Below are 15,809 nucleotides of genomic sequence, written 5' to 3'. Positions count from 1 at the left end.
TTCTTTTCTTCAGGAGCTCACAGAAGCTCAGCCATATTCTTGTGTCTGCAGGTGTCAGTGTCAAGAAGGGACACGAGCTGGTGAACATCTATTGCCCCATCGTCATCTCCAATGCAGGAGTGTTCAACACCTACCAGCACTTAGTGCCAGGGAGTGTCCGCGGTCTGCCAGGTAAAAGGCTGGTCCTCTGAACTGGCATTCTACTGTGGCGCTTATAACCCAGTCTGGGTGACGCTCGTCCTCTTGTGGGCACCCCTCTGGTTGTCGATCTCCCTCTGCTACCAGCACCATCACATTTACATTTGGGGAACCCAGGACTGCACAGGTGAAGGGTCCTTCACAGAGGCAATGGCGGAGCTCTGAGGACCCTGTTATATGTCTGTTGTCAATGTGTAGGCTGTGGACTTCAGGCTGCGAATCCAAAGCCTGTACATTTGCCTTCCCCTGCCTGAGAAACTGGGACTCTAATAGAAAAGGACTCTCGAAGGGCAGAAGAGGGCTGGGGAAGGAAACTCAGCTAATCAATGTGCTTGCCTAGCATGCATCAAGCCCCGGGTTTGATCCTCACAAACAGGCAAGATAGCTGTAGGGGATTTGGCAGTAAACCTGCATCGGGTAAGTAGAGGCAGGACGATGAAAAATTCAGGGTCATCCTTGGCTATGTGAGACCCTGCATCAATGAACAACAAGGGGCATAGAGATGACTCAAAGGGGAAAAAAATGTACTTTTGTTGCTAAGTCTGGTGATCTGAGTTAGATCCCCAAGAAGAAAGAGACAATCAATTTGTCCTCTGACTCCTCCCCACACATCCGGACACACTTGTCCGTGTGCACCTACAGTGTCTAAAGGGGACGACTGAGACAGTCTGATCGTCCAAAATGCTGTGAATTAGCAGTGTGGGAGCCGGCACCTATGACCAATGGTGCATGGAGCAGAGCTGGTAGAGGAGGAAAGACTCTGAGGCTGATTGACACAGCCAGGAAGAGCAGGTCCCTGCCAGGATCCTGTAGGAAGAGCTGTAAACATGGCTATGTCTCTGTGGATGCTGGCAGCTGAGCAGCAAGCTGCAGGTCAGAAAGGGAGTATCCTGAGGCTGTCCTGGCAGGAGGAGCTGTCTGGTCACAGCTCCTGCAATGCAGTGCTCACTGCCTCCCTCTACAGATGTGAAGAAGCAGCTGGCGATGATAAGGCCTGGCATGAGCATGCTCTCAGTTTTCATCTGCCTGAGAGGAACCAAGCAGGACCTGAAGCTTCAGTCCACCAACTACTATGTTTATTTTGACACGGACATGGATAAAGCGTAAGATGGGAGGGGTGGGAAGACTGATGGCTCTGGGCCTCAACCCTCAGGACCACGCTTCCGTGACATGGTTCTAGGAGTCAGAGGAGGATGTGTGTTGAGGGAGCAGGTGCGCCATCCCCAGTGTACTTCCAGAAAGGCTTTTTATACCAAAGCTGTGTCTGTTTCACACTGTGGGGAGTTTCTGGAAGTGAACCACCTTCTGGGTGCTGCTGGTGGCTTCAGAGGAAAATGGCCTAGAGATTGGCAGTCACACCCACCTCATTTACAGGATGGAACGCTACATCTCTATGCCCAAGGAAAAGGCTCCAGAACACATTCCCCTTCTTTTCATTGCCTTCCCATCAACCAAGGACCCAACCTGGGAGGACCGATTTCCAGGTAGGGCTCTAGGTCCAGGGCAGCTGGGTGTGGGTCAAGGTGGAGCAATGCAGCAGGGACATGGCCTTATACCTGCAGATCGATCCTCAATGACGGTGCTGGTACCCACGGCCTTCGAGTGGTTTGAGGAGTGGCAGGAGGAGCCAAAGGGCAAGCGGGGTGCTGACTATGAGACCCTCAAAAACGCCTTCGTGGAAGCCTCTATGTCCGTGGTCATGAAACTGTTCCCACAGCTGGAGGGCAAGGTAGGGGCTGATGTTCACACTGCTGGAGAAGAAGACACACACCTTGACTGTTGGTCTTTTCCTGGGTGCAGGGGTACAGCCTGAGGTAACAGATTCGTGAGGAAAGGTAAGGCCTTTGCAGATTCCTTTGTTCACCTTTGCCCTGCCCTTTTGTCTCCTCAGGTGGACAGTGTGATTGGAGGATCCCCACTTACCAACCAGTACTATCTGGCTGCTCCCCGAGGTGCTCCCTATGGGGCCGACCATGACCTGGCTCGTCTGCATCCTCATACGATGGCTTCCCTAAGACCCCAAACCCCCATCCCCAACCTCTACCTGACAGGTACATTCCTTCACTTTGCCAGAATCTGGGCTTCCCTGACACAATGTTTAGTTCCCATCCTCAGACCCCGCTGTCCCCTTCGGCTCCCATACCAGGAACTGGGCTACCTTGGCTGACTACAGTCTTGAGGTCTATCTGAAGCTGTCTCTCTTTGGGTGGTCCTGAAATGGAGGGATGAACACAAGAACCATTGCTTGTTCATCTTCATGTAGGTAGATATTCATGGACCACTGCTTTTGCTTTCTAGGCCAAGATATCTTCACGTGTGGTCTAATAGGGGCCCTACAAGGGGCCTTGCTGTGCAGCAGTGCCATCCTGAAGAGGAACTTGTACTCAGATCTGCAGGCTCTTGGCTCAAAGGTCCAGGCACAACAGAAGAAGAAGATGAAGTAGCCCATTCAGAGCTAAGCCAGAGAACGGCACCTCCCCAACTTCTTTCTCATGGTTCCTTCTGCTGTACTTCCTTGTGCATATATTCAAAAGCGCTTTGTTTCTGATGCCTGCTGTGAATCGAATTCTCCTCTGCACCCTGCATTTCTACCTAAGGCCTAGTGTGGGCTGCACAGCCTTGCTGTCTCAAGATGAAGAATACTCCCATTCCTTCCCCACACACAGCACTGAGCAAGGATCAAACACTCAGAACCCCTCCGAGTGTTGGCTATTGGAGTAGGTTGGTCCAGGTCTGCCCTGAAGCTTTTTGCTCTCCCCACTCTAGTATTGTGCTGCTCCCTCTGTCAAAGGGAAGGATGACCAGCATGGGTTTGGGGTGGCAACTCTCAAAGTGAGAGCCAAGGGGCTCTCGGCCTTAAGCTTTTTCCTCTGATAGAAGCAGCCTTAAGGAGCATTCCAATCAGAGACAGACCAAGAGATACCACTGCACTGCACCAGCAAAATGTCCCATACACCAGCCTGCTGAGATCTTGACTACAAAGTGACCAGCCAGGCAGGGAGGGGACGAGAGTGGAGACATTGGGCCTGAATACAGGAAGCCCAGTGATCACCGAGCCTAGTGATGACATTTGTAGTTGCTGGCACATATTAAAAACTGAGTATTGTTTTCCAAATTCCTTGGAATCAGAATTCCTTCACATTTTGTAATATTTCAATACATACGAGATAACTTGGGGAATGGGCTCCCAGACTAAATGTCAAATTCATTTGTTTCATGTACATGGATGAGGAACAACAACTTATGTAATATTTTTAAACTTGTGAGCATTGTATCATCTGTCACGTGAGTTTCTACTATTACAAAGCTGCTTTGGCTCTAGAGTAGGGATTCTCCATCTATATGAATCAGTGGGGAAGATGGTGAAAGTTTAAAACTTTTCACTCAGGCTGAACAGGCGCCAATTTTAGTTCATTTAAGTATGGTATTAATACATGCAGTGTTTCAGTGTGTTGATATCTGACGTTTATTTAAGTTTCTGTTCAATACCGACATGAAACTCCACTGAGATGCACTAGCAGCTCAGTAAAATAAACTGGAAAATACTTATTATACCACAGTAAGCTTTAAAAAAATAAAATTAAGCCATTACAGTTAAGTTACAGAAAGGTGAAAATACAAAACATGACTAACAGTGGCAATCTACTCATTGGGTAAAGAAAACAAGGAAAATAATTACAACATTCAGTCATTTACTTAACATGGTAGTCTGAGTTAAATTCCTATCACAGTGAGAGGAGGCTTCCTTCATGGGTGTTCGCTGTGCTCTACAGGCTGAGAAGTTTCTCATACCTGAGTTTTCTCAGCCAAAATCCTTAGAGTTGCTGGGTGGTGGTCGCACATGCCTTTAAATCCCAGCATTTCAGAGGCAGAGGCAGGCGGGTGTCTGCGAGTTTGAAGCCAGCCTGGTCTACAAGAGCTAGTTCCAGGACAGACTCCAAAAGCTACAGAGAAACTCTGTCTCGAAAAAAAAAAAAAAAATTAAAAAAAAAATACGTTGGGCAGTGGTAGCGCATGCCTTCAATCCCAGCATTTGGGAGACAGAGACAGGCGGATCTCTGTGAGTTCGATGCCAGCCTGGTCTACAGAGAAAGCTCCAGGACAGGCTACAAAGTGACAGAGAAACCCTGTCTTAAAAAAACAACAAAAAAAATTTACAGTCACAGCTGAGCAGGAAACTAAATGTACCTGAGAGTCACCATGATGGATTTAGATTAAACTTCAACATCTCTGCCGCTTTTCCTTGTTTTTTGAGAGAGGCTCTCACTGTGTAACTCTGGCTCCCTGGAACTTGCTATTCTAGACCAGGCTGGCCTCAAACTCAGAGATCCTCCTGCCTCTGCCTCCTGAGTGCTGGGTTTAAAGGCTTCCTACACCACGCCTGACTCTACAGCTTTCTTAAGGAAATGCCAAACTGAACCTTCCTAGCAAGACTTTAGGAGAAAACTGAATCAGAGTGGGGGCCCAGTAAAACCCTTCCTCGTTCTGAGTGGCTCAGAATATGTGCAAAGCATGCCAGACCCTGGAGAAGAGAGAAGAGCGAGCGTCACTACCAGGGGAGTTCTCCAGAGCACAGAGCTCCGTCTCCAGGGAAAACACCTTAGCACGTTTAGTTAGCTGTTTGGTCCTGAAGCGGCTTCTGTAGTCCATAGCAGAAACAAACTATTAGCATCTATGACAAGCAGGTTCCCGTTACAAAACTGCCCCTTTCAGCAACTGAGTAGGAAAGCAAGCTGAGAATAGTCTACGGGAGCGGTGCTTGAGACTCTGTGTGCTTCCATAGGCGAGCCCAGCCCTGGTGTGGATGCCTCAGCTGGGCCAGCACCATCCACACGGTCTAGAAAAACAAGCTTCAAGTGGTCTCCCTATAGAAGACAACCTCAAGTGACTTTCTGTGTGGGAGCCATCTACTTCCAGTGCAGCTTTTCCAGTGAGAGAAATCCCGCTGTGTCTGCCAGCACAGGAAACACTGTCAGCAGTCCAAAGGGAGAGGCTCTGCGGACCCTGGGAATATGTCATGTGTCTGACTTCTCTCTGTCCATCTTGGTTCCTGAAAATCTATCTTAACTCCTGCCTTCAAGAACAAGAGTCAACAAGTGTACCCTTGACCTGGAAGAGCTGTATGAGCCCCAGGTGCAGATACACCTCCAACAGGAAATTTGACCCCCGAATCCCTGGTGGGTTGTGGGGGTGGGGGTGGAGGGTGTTACCCACACTAGGCAGATAGGACACCAATGGCTGTCTCTCAGGGCTTAGTTTTCTTGGGGAGATCACAGCGACGTCAGAACAAGTCATGCTGGAGATCAAGATGAGGGAGACAGAAGGAGCTATCAGTGTGCAGTGGGAAGAGCAGATCCACTGGGGAGGCTAGGAAGGAATATAAGCCTGTGAGCTGAGTCCTTCAAAACACAAGGACCTGAGTAAGCTGAAAGGAGGGGAAAGCTAACCAAGAGCACAGGAGAAGCTGGAATACAGAGGACATGATGAAGGCAGAGGCAGACAGGGAGTGTGGCCTGAATGATGAAGCCAAGGAATCTAGTCGAGAATACAACTCCAGACAGAAGCTTCAGACCAGGGCACACATTCTGGAAAGATCCATGTTCCCAATCCTGGCATTAGAAAAGGTCAGGAGAACCAGTTCAGGTGGTTCCTTTAAATTAATGGAGAGTGTACTCAGTTTGTTTAAAGAGGGGTGGGAGGATCTGTGACAAGAAAAATGTTATAGTTAGCATAGTTTTCAGATGATTTAAGAAACTGAAGAACAGGTAGAGGGGCTTGACAGGTACAAGGGAGAAATTCTGAATGGGTGACAAGGAGAGAATGTATTTTTAGCATATAACTGAAGTGGGTTCTTGGGAAGTATGCATCCCAAGAGCCCAAAGATAAAGAGTCACAGAGAGGATAAGGGATGGAAGGATTAGTTGAGGATACCAAAGCAATAGAGACATGGCTCTGTACACTTTCCCCTCCCACAAGATAAGTCAAAGCACAATTTGCAAGAGACACTCATACTGTCAAAATGCGTGGACCCTAGCATCCACTTATCAAGCGTGAAGAACTAGGTGTGAAAATGAGCTGCTTAATCTGGAGATCTGATAACTGAGTAACCTTAGAAATAGTAGCAAAACAGATCAAGACAAGCCAGAAATGTCAGAAAGAGGAGGCAAGGTAATGGAAGCAACAGCAACTAGAACAGATAGGTAATAGGCATGCATAAGAGACTGGAGGGAAGCATGCAGAGGCGCACAAACAGGACGAGGAAGAGAAAATGAAGAGGGGGAGCTAGAGAGGTGTTAGGAAAAGCTGAAGGAGAGTGAGAACGGCTTCCTCAACTTGGAAAAAGTTAATAGAAGATTTGTGTACGGCTGAGAAAACGGTAGCAATGATCTTACTTTCAGAAGGCAACCTGCCAAGAACACAACCTTCAAGCACTTGCTGCAGTCAGCACAGGGAAAGAATTTCATATCTTCTTCAGACTGACTTCTCTCTTCGTGTTTTCCCTTTTCCCAGTCTTTCCACATCCCTGAGATTAGCTGAGACTTTTCTCTCTTTAGGCATGACTACACAGACTAGAATAAAACTTCAGATAGACACAGCATAATCCAAGACATCCTCAATTATGTCAGGGAGCCTACTTGGTTTCTTACAGCTTCATGACCAGATGCCAGAGGAAAGAAAGATTTTACTCATTACCTTGGGATCTTAGATGAGAGGACCATTAAACAGAACAAGAGAAATTTGGAGAGTGTAGTTAGTTCCTAAATATCTATCTACTATAGGCAAAAAAGGCAAAATGGAGTTTTTGGAAAACCTTTCATACATACCAAATCCCTCCTATGTGTTTCCTTGCACTAATATGAACCTGCCCCTTTCCAAGGACTTCCTTCCTATTGGGATGACTGTATGCAAGAACACACTAGTTCAATGATCATCACCATATTAAGCAAAACAAAGCAAAAACCCATGGAACCATGATTTTACTTCCAGAAACCCCAAGTTCCTTTTTATGCTAGTACAACCAGAGTGCAAACTTACAGAAAAATAGACAGTCAAGTGGGTCAGACTTCAGCACTCTTTAAACCTGCTACGCTGGTTTGTAGCTGAGGCCTCTACAGAGAATAAGGGTTCAAACCCCTTTCTGCCCATCAGAATCGCACCCACCATCTTCTGTTTCTTGTCTAGAAAGCATCTCTCTGTAGCTTCCTCCTAGAGTTGCAAAGATAAAGCGGCTATGGGAGTGGTCCATCGTGTGCCTGCCTAAGGGAGGGGCTTCCTTTAGTCAGTCATGTTTTCACGTGCTCCCTCCTCACACTCCACGGAAGAACGGATGGCGGAACACACCAGCATAAAGGAAACACAAAAGTAAATAAACACCACCAGAGTACAATGTCACCAAAGTGCAGGTGCAAAACCTGAAGCAATCCCATCTCTGCCGGCCTGGACTTGCCACACACCCCAGAGGAGGTCAGTCTTTTCATTTTTCTTGATTCAGGAACAAATCAGCAGGGAGCACAAGGTTCTTGCAGACAAAAAAATAATCAAAGCTGAAATGAGAACAACACATTTCGTTAGTAACGTTCACCTTTTTCAGAAAAATATACTAGTGTTGTGCTTTTGAAAGTGAGGTTCAGGAGAACTGCCTGAATTAAACTCATCCAACACAAGATGGGGTAATGGGGTAGTGGTAAATATCAACTACATACACACACACACGAAAATATGCAGTGAAAACGTGTAACTAATACCTGCTAATAAAGAAATAAATCCGAAATATGATGGCAGGTAGAGAGAATTAGTGGCTTCTACTTTATACTCTATTTTTATTGTGAATAATTTTTAAGTACATTGTTTTCTTTCCAACTAAAACAAATTAAGGAGGAAAAAAAATCCTTAAAAGCCCATTATGAAGGAAAGAAGCAGGCTAGAGCAAACTGTGGGGCTGACCTATTTATGACAGAGGTTCTGAGCAGAGTCTGTAGTGCTGTGAATTGTAGCGGTGAACTGTTCCCTGCAGGAAGTCTGGGAATCGTTCCCATCTGGGTTACCAATTGTTCTTTGTCAATGTCCTTCCTGTTGCTTAACAGAACAGGGCAGGTGCCTGTTGTAGCCACCTACCATGGCTAGCCAGGTGCCTGTGGGGAGAGCTTTCCTCAGCTCCTGCTGCTGTGTGATGGACAAGGCTCCTCTCCCTGGCAGAAACAGACTGGCCATAATCAGGAGAGGCAGCCTGCAGTACTGACCTGTAGCCATCTCTACAGCCCCAGATCTGGATGTTTAATGTTTACCGCAATGCTCATGTGTCAAGAGCTGAAACAGTGCAAATGGTGATTAAAAGTGTATGTAGTTACTAGAGGTGCTGATGATGTCTTTGAGTGGAAGCTTAGGGCAAAAACAGACAGACAAATAAACAAGTCATATTTCCAGGAGATCTGTTATCTGTCAAGTGTGAAAGTACTGAAAGGCTTCTTCTAGCTCAAACTTTGTAGATACATGTACACTGTACAGATGGTACAGATGGTCCTGTTTGCAGTTTCCAAAGACTGGGCGACAAAGACGGCAGCATCCCCAGAATTGGCCCAACTGAAGTTTCATATCCTTCCTAGACCTGGCTCCTTCTTCCTTACCTTTAGGTTCAAACGCTGGTAGTCACTGGCCTTTGGTCTCCGAGTGACTTTGGATCTTTTTCCTTCTAGGGCAAAAGCAATAATCTGAGGAAAGGAAAAAGAAAATAGATTAACATTTGGCTCTGTGATGATGTACTTCAGTTCCCGAAGCCAGAAGCAGTTACCTAGCTCCACAAAGAGTCCTATTTAAATTTTATTCTCTCTCTCTTACTTTTCAGTGCTGGAGTTCAAACAAGGCATAGGAGGCAAATGCTGAATCAAGCGTGGGATACTGCAATGTATTAGAATGCTTGCCTAGCATGCACATAACCTGAGTTCAACCCCCAGCACCACAAAAGTAAGCAATGAAATTGTAAAGGTTTTAAAAGGGCTTGGTTACAAGAAAATCCTTTATACTATTTAATAGGGAACAGATGGAGGGTGTAGCCTGTGGGAATCTGTACGACTTAATTGTGGGGATCTAATCAAAGGTCTGCCAGTCCCCTTGCCAGAGAGCTCTAGGTCAGGTCCTTCAGGAAAAAGAGAGAGAGAGAGCATAATCACTGCCTGTTTCCTAGCTACAAGTGTACGCTTTGCTCCCACACGCTGCCTCGACAGCGTCACTGATTTGCCGCTCTCATCACAAGCATGTGGATGTGGAATGAAGCCTGTGCTTTTGTAGGGACTAATGGTCCTTCTTCCCTTGTTCTTTATAGCATATTCCCGATGGCCATTACAAATTGAACTCTCCCTTTAAATCAGGCTACTGAAATTTTCTTCAAAATCTCACACAACCATTTTGTCATCAGAGTTGTTTCTAAAGGACACGGGTGCCACTTTAACCACAGAGATGGGTACATTTATGCAATTTCCTCTTGCTGGTTGCAGAAGAGCTGTCCTTGGGCTTTATGGCACTGGTATTAGAGACTACATAATGAAAATATTCTTTCTGCCTACAGATGGAAGACAGTGGCAGTAGAAGTTAGAAATGGCAAACTGTCTCAAGCATGGGAAAAAAAGGAAGAGGCCTCTATATCAAGAACTCGGCCCACAGAGGCTGTGAAAGACCTGAGTTCCAAGTTATGGGAGGAGAATCTCAATTAGGTCAGGTCACGATTCATGTCCAACTTGGCACTTTACAGCAGAACTCTCAGGAAACAGGTCACATGATGGAAACACATGATTTACAAAACTAGAGTTTCATAAGCTCTAGTCGGGCCTGAAAAAAACTGAAGTTGATCTTGACACTCTCCGAGCCCACAAGCGGATGAGTGACAGCTGTCCATGACCAAGCTCTCAGGGTTAGGGAAATCCCAGTCTCCTCTTACCTTCCGCTTGTTGTGGTAAGCAATATAGAGGACAGCAACAAGGACAGCTGCGGTCACCAGATAGGCAAAGAAGTGGCTGCTCTCGGCACTGGTGCTTGCAGAACTGTCCTTATAAGAGGTATCCTTCTCCTCATTCACAGACTCTATAAGCGGCCCCTCTCGGTTCTCACTGGAGGAAGGGTCCAATACCTTTACACCCTCTTCTTCAAGTGGTGAGCCCTCTTCTGGCTCTACCTCACTCTCTTCCTTGGCTTCCACAGCTTCAGTGGGCTCTGAATACTTCTCTCCTCCCTCTGGCTTTAAAGAGAAGTCAGAGTCTCCTGGTCTCTCCCCAGATTCAGTTTTGGAAGTAGGCGTTGATTTCTGTCCTTTTCCAGCTAGTTCGGTTTTCTCAATCTTGGGGGTCTCCTGATCTGAGGAGGGTTTGGAGACGGGCTCGTTGGAATCAACTTTTGTGGGCTTTTCCGGATCAACTTTTGTGGGCTTTTCCGGATCAACTTTTGTGGGCTTTTCCGGATCAACTTTTGTGGGCTTTTCCGGATCAACTTTTGTGAGCTTTTCCGGATCATCTTTTGTGAGCTTTTCCGAATTATCTTTTGTGGACTTCTGCCCAGATTCCTCCTGTTTGGGGTCGGCTGGCGGGGGCTGTTGTGCAGACTCCGTTGACTTGGTATCTGTTTTCTCGGGCTGAGTTTTGGGATCAGACGACTCGTCTTTGGGGGGATCGGTTGCAGTGACCTGCTGTCCAGATACCGCCGAACTGGAAACTGCTGCCGTAGTCGGCTCCACCTGGCCTACGGTAGTGGATTGCTGTTGCCTCTGCCCCGTCGGACTGCCAGGCTCTACCGACTTCTTAGAAGGCTCTCCCTCCGCAGGAGGCGGGGACGCAGCTTCAGGAGACTTATCTTTTCTTAAGATGGTGCCTGAATCAGGAACAGGCAACAGAAAAAACAGTGAGTCCTCGGAAGAAAAGGCCGGGAGAAGAGAAGGGGGCTTGACTTCTCAGAGCGGGAAGAGCCCAGCGGCGATGGCCGAGGGAGAAGGTAGGAGATGGCTAGAGGGTCGGGTCAGGCAAGGAAGCCGCCAGCTCCGGGGACGAGCCGCCGAGGTGAGGACGGGGGGACCTAAGGGACAGAGTGGGATGGGCGGGGGAGGGGGTCTTACCCGCCGCTGCGACACTTAGCAGGAGCAACGCAACCAGGAGCCGCATCCTGTAGTCTTCGCTTCCGCCCTCACTGCTGACGTGAGAGCGGCGCAAGGGACTTGGAGCGCGTGGCCCCTCCCTTTCCGGCGGGCTGTTCCTCTTCCGGCGCAGCCCCCCCCCCCCCCCGAGGGCGGGCTATCGAGTCCAGGCCGTCTGCGGCTGTGAGTTCCGTTAGGAACGGGCTGCGTGTCAAGTCCAGCTCGCCCTGTTTTTCTCAGCGCTCTGATGAGCTCTGCAGTCTCTTTCCTCTTCACTTGTCCTCGCGCTTTGGAAATTGTTCTGACCGGCAGCCGCTGCGTCGCCTCTCGCGGCTCATGATGTGGGGTCTCGAGGACGGGAGCCACTACACTTTCTCACTCCACACAAAATGTACGCTGTTCTGGTCTTTCCCGTCTAGAAACAAAATCATCACTTCGTTCCTGGTCGTAATCCTTTTCTTGACGGTCTCTAGGGCCCTTTGAATTTACCACGGATTTTTTTTTCCTAAATTTTTGTATTTGAGATTGTATTGTTCTGTGGACAGGCTAGCCTCAAGCTCGTGACTCCTGAGTGTTTAGAATTACATGTGTCTCACCACGACCCTCTCGAGTTATTTAAGACATAGGATATCAAAATTTTATTTTAATTTGTGTGTACCATCTATGCACGGGTGCCCTTGGAGACTAGACGAGGATGTCGTATCCCCTAGAGCTTGAGCTAACAAGCAGTTTAGAACCATCTACATGGGTGTTGGAAACTGAACTCTAGTCCTGTGAGAGAAAAGCACATACCCCTAACTGCTGAGCCATCTCTCTAATCCAAAATATAAAATCTCCTGCTGCCCAGATCTACTGGATTACGTACAGGCTTGTATTCCTCAAACCCGGTTTACATGGTAATAAGATTTTGTGTACACTAGACAAGAACTCTGCCTTACCTCAGCAGTTCTTGCTGTTGTTTTCCAAGACGGTTTCTCTTTGTAGCCCTGGCTATCCTGGAACTCATTCTGTAGACCAGGCTGGCCTCAAATTCAAATATGCCTGCCTCTGTCAGAGTGCTGGGATTAAAGGTGTGAACCACCACTGTCTGGCAGCAATACATTCTCAATTATCCAAACAGCAAAGAATATATTTCTACTTTACTGTTTGGATTATTAAGAATGTGTTATATATATTCATATACATATATATTTCTTAAAATTCTTTTTTATTATTTTTTTTTTTTTTCTTAAAAAAATTTTTTTAGAGAAGCCTGGCAGTGTGGCATATTTCTTCTAGCACCCAGGAGGCAGAGGCACAGGGGTCTCTGAGTTCAAGGCAAGCCTGGTTTAGTTTCAGGATAACCATGGCTACACCGAGAAACCCTTTCTTTAAAAAAATTCTTTGGGGGCTAGAGAGATAGCTGAGTGGTTAAAAAAACGGTAACTGCTCTTCCAGAGGACCTGAGTTCCATCCCCAGCACCAACAAGATAGCTAACAAAGGTGTGTAACTCCAGTTTCGAGAGATCGGACACCCTCTTTTGGCCTCTACAGACATTGCATGCATATGGTGTACAGACACACATGTAGATTTCTTTTTAATTTTTGCTTTCTGCCCACCTATGGGTTGCTGTTTGCATTCAGCTCTTGTGTCATCTGAGGTAGTGCTGGGTTATTGAAACAGGGTGCTTGAGATCGTTTATGAATGTTTGCCAGGTTAGGTGTTTTGTAAACAGCGATTTAACAAATAGTAGGACCTAGCTCAAACTACAAGTCCCAACAACCATGTTCGTTTTATTTTTTTGTTGTTGTTGTTTGGAGACAGGCAGTCACAGCGGGCATGGAACTCACTCTAAAGAACTTCAGTTGGCACCAGTTGGTACCAGTCTTCCTTCCTCTGCCTTAGAAGTGTTGTGATTACAGTTGAGTGCCTTCATGCCCGGTTCCATGGTCCTTAATACCCCGGGGGTTTAAGACAGAGGCTATTCTAAGTAAAATTGTCATATTATTGTTTTATGTGTACGTGTATTTTGTCTCCCTTTGTGCTTATTCATCATGTCCCTTTCTGGGACCCAAGGAAGCCAGAACAGGGCATCAGATCCTTTGGAATTGGAGTTAAGAGATGGTTATGAGCTACCATATGGGTGCTAGATATTGACCCTGGGTTCTCTGGAAGAGCAGCTGTCTAGTCTCAGAGGCAAAAGACCTTTTGAACTACCAGAATTTGGAGGCCAGTCTGAAGAACAAAGTAACACTCAGTCTCAAAAGAAGATGGTCATGATGGGGCACACCTTTAGTCTCAGCACTCAGGAGGGAGAGACAGGCAGATCTCTGTGAGTTCAAGGCCAGCCTGTTCCACAGAGTGAGTTTCAGGACAGCCAGGGCTACACAGAGAAACCCTGTCTTGAAAAAAAAACAAACAAAAAAAGTACATAAATGAGTAAGACTTTAATTCCATAGAGCTTGCAATCTGGTGAGGCCCATAAACATTATATAGATGTTTGTCCATGGTGGCTGTAACGGTTAATTTTTATTGTCAACCCGATGGACTTTAGAATCACCATGGAAAGAAATCTCTGGGCATGCCCGTGAGAGGTTATCTAGGGGCGGTTAACTGAGGTGGGAAGGCCCACCCTGGTTGTGGACATTAGTATCTCCTGGGCTGGAGTCCTGGACTGAATAAAATGGAAACCAAGCTGAGCACAATATAGAACTTCAGCGTCTCTCTGCTTCCCGACTGTGGATTCAGTGTGGCCAGCCACCTCCTTCCTCCTCTTGCTGCTGGGATTTCCCTGCCACGGTGCACTGTATATTCCTGGGAACGATAAGCCGAAGTAATCCTCTAGATTTCTTTTGTCAAGTAGTTTACAATGACACCCAGACAAATGAGTGATAGAGTGCGCTCCAAGAACTGCCAAGCAGAAATGTGAGAAGTGGGTATCAGCTGAGAATGATCGCTGGGCCCAAGGACTGGAAGGTGTAGATATTCCTGGGACTGATGAAAGGGGAGAGGGGATGAGGACCAGCGCATGCCGGCAGTGGGGAGCCTGGTGTTGCCGGGAAGCCTAAAGAGCAGGTTTGCTGGTAACAAGGAGCGTCAAGAAGAGTCTGGAAGAGAGCCAGGCCAAGAAACAAACCATCCGGGAGTGGCACAGGACATAAGTCCTTATGCAATAGAAAATGTGTCAGCCAACTCTGGTCAAACAGTAAACTGGGCCCATTCCAGCCAAAGAGGACTCACTCTGTGAGAGACCTGATTGTAATATGATAGGACAGGTAGTCCTGGGTGGCCGAAATTTTTCCAAATTTCAAAATAGCACATGACACGAACACAGTTTCAGAAACAAACGCTTTTTCTGTTATTTGTATAAAAGTCCCTTTAATGCCCTCCTTTTCTCCTCTCCCCTCTTCTTACATTACTGAAGAGAGAATAAAAAATCACAGAGGTGTGAGGAGTCTACCAGATTGTTTCAGGGATTGGACTTGCCTGGCCTGTGAGAGGCCCTGGGTACAGTCTCCAGAGCTAAAAAAAAATCTTTAGAATGTTGACTCTGCCTTGGCTAGAGGAAATGAACTGGCAAATGAATCTTTTTTTAAAGGAAACTTCTGTCTGCCTGCTTTAAGATAAATGTTTGACTAACATTTAATGATATTGGTTTAGTGAGGGTGTGGGCGGGTGGGGAGCGCAGTGGCAAATGATTAAACCTGACCTGGTGTCCACGGTACTAGGCAGGGGAGGAAAATCGTTCTGCTCCCACAGAGCTCTCGGGCATTTGTGTTTCATCTAAACAGTAGAAGAAGCACTGAAGAGGTTCAAGCAGGGGCAGGGTGGAGTCAAAGTGGAGAGTGTGTGACCATTACTCTGCTCGTGTCCGAAAGAGTTGGCTAGGGCAGTGGGGAAAAGGAGACTGTTAGAAAAAAAAGAGAGAGAGAGACTGTTGCAGTGTTCCAGGTGGTGCACAGCCCAGCGAGAATGATGGGAAGGAGTCAGAGCGGAGAGGAGACTGGGGACTGTACCAGCATGCTTCCCAGGAGGACCGGAAAGGAGGCAGGAGTTCTCTGTGAGTTCGAGGCCAGCTTGGTCTACAGAAAGAGTTCCAGGACAGGCTCCAAAAGCTACAGAGAGGGGGCTGGAGAGATGGCTCAGAGGTTAAGAGCATTGCCTGCTCTTCCAAAGGTCCTGAGTTCAATTCCCAGCAACCATATGGTGGCTTACAACCATCTGTAATGGGGTCTGGTGCCCTCTTCTGGCCTACAGGCATACACACAGACAGAATATTGTATACATAATAAATATAAAAAAAAACAAAAGCTACAGAGACTCTGTCTCCGAAAAAAACTAACTAACTAACTAAATAAATAAATAAAATACTGAGACAAATACTCAGAAAGATTCAGCAATTTGCTCAAGGTTAGGGTTTTTTTTTTTTTAATCAAACTTCTGGTAACAGAGAGCTAGTTTCGTTTTCTTTCCCCCTCCTTTCTCTTTCCTCGTTCTTTTCGCTGGCCCACCGCCCAC

The 15,809-nt window shown here is 46.9% G+C and overlaps 2 protein-coding genes across 2 annotated transcripts in view; one reads left to right on the top strand and one right to left on the bottom strand.

Annotated features, from left to right (window-relative positions):
* Positions 1-6,012, top strand: part of LOC126493274 (all-trans-retinol 13,14-reductase) — a 17,239-nt gene extending 11,227 nt beyond the window's left edge. Inside the window, exons 7-11 of the mRNA XM_050130233.1 lie at positions 1,163-1,301; positions 1,573-1,682; positions 1,761-1,927; positions 2,090-2,249; positions 2,497-6,012. Of these exons, the coding sequence (XP_049986190.1) occupies positions 1,163-1,301; positions 1,573-1,682; positions 1,761-1,927; positions 2,090-2,249; positions 2,497-2,642 (722 nt within the window). The 3' untranslated portion in view covers positions 2,643-6,012. The remainder of the gene's footprint in view (positions 1-1,162; positions 1,302-1,572; positions 1,683-1,760; positions 1,928-2,089; positions 2,250-2,496) is intronic.
* A 1,146-nt stretch (positions 6,013-7,158) lies between these two features.
* Positions 7,159-11,428, bottom strand: Tgoln2 (trans-golgi network protein 2). The gene is made up of 4 exons (XM_050130230.1): positions 11,294-11,428; positions 10,130-11,052; positions 8,823-8,906; positions 7,159-7,742 (listed from the first exon to the last, which is right to left on the bottom strand). The coding sequence occupies exons 1-4, from the start codon at positions 11,337-11,339 to the stop codon at positions 7,737-7,739; spliced, it is 1,059 nt and encodes a 352-aa protein (XP_049986187.1). The 5' UTR covers positions 11,340-11,428; the 3' UTR covers positions 7,159-7,736.
* Between the last annotated feature and the right edge of the window lie 4,381 nt (positions 11,429-15,809).

Source organism: Alexandromys fortis, unplaced genomic scaffold, assembly GCF_014885135.2.
Source record: "Alexandromys fortis isolate MF-2015 unplaced genomic scaffold, M_Fortis_MF-2015_v1.1 scaffold_336, whole genome shotgun sequence".
Taxonomy (NCBI): Eukaryota; Metazoa; Chordata; class Mammalia; order Rodentia; family Cricetidae; genus Alexandromys; species Alexandromys fortis.
This window is presented reverse-complemented; position numbering and strand designations above follow the sequence as displayed.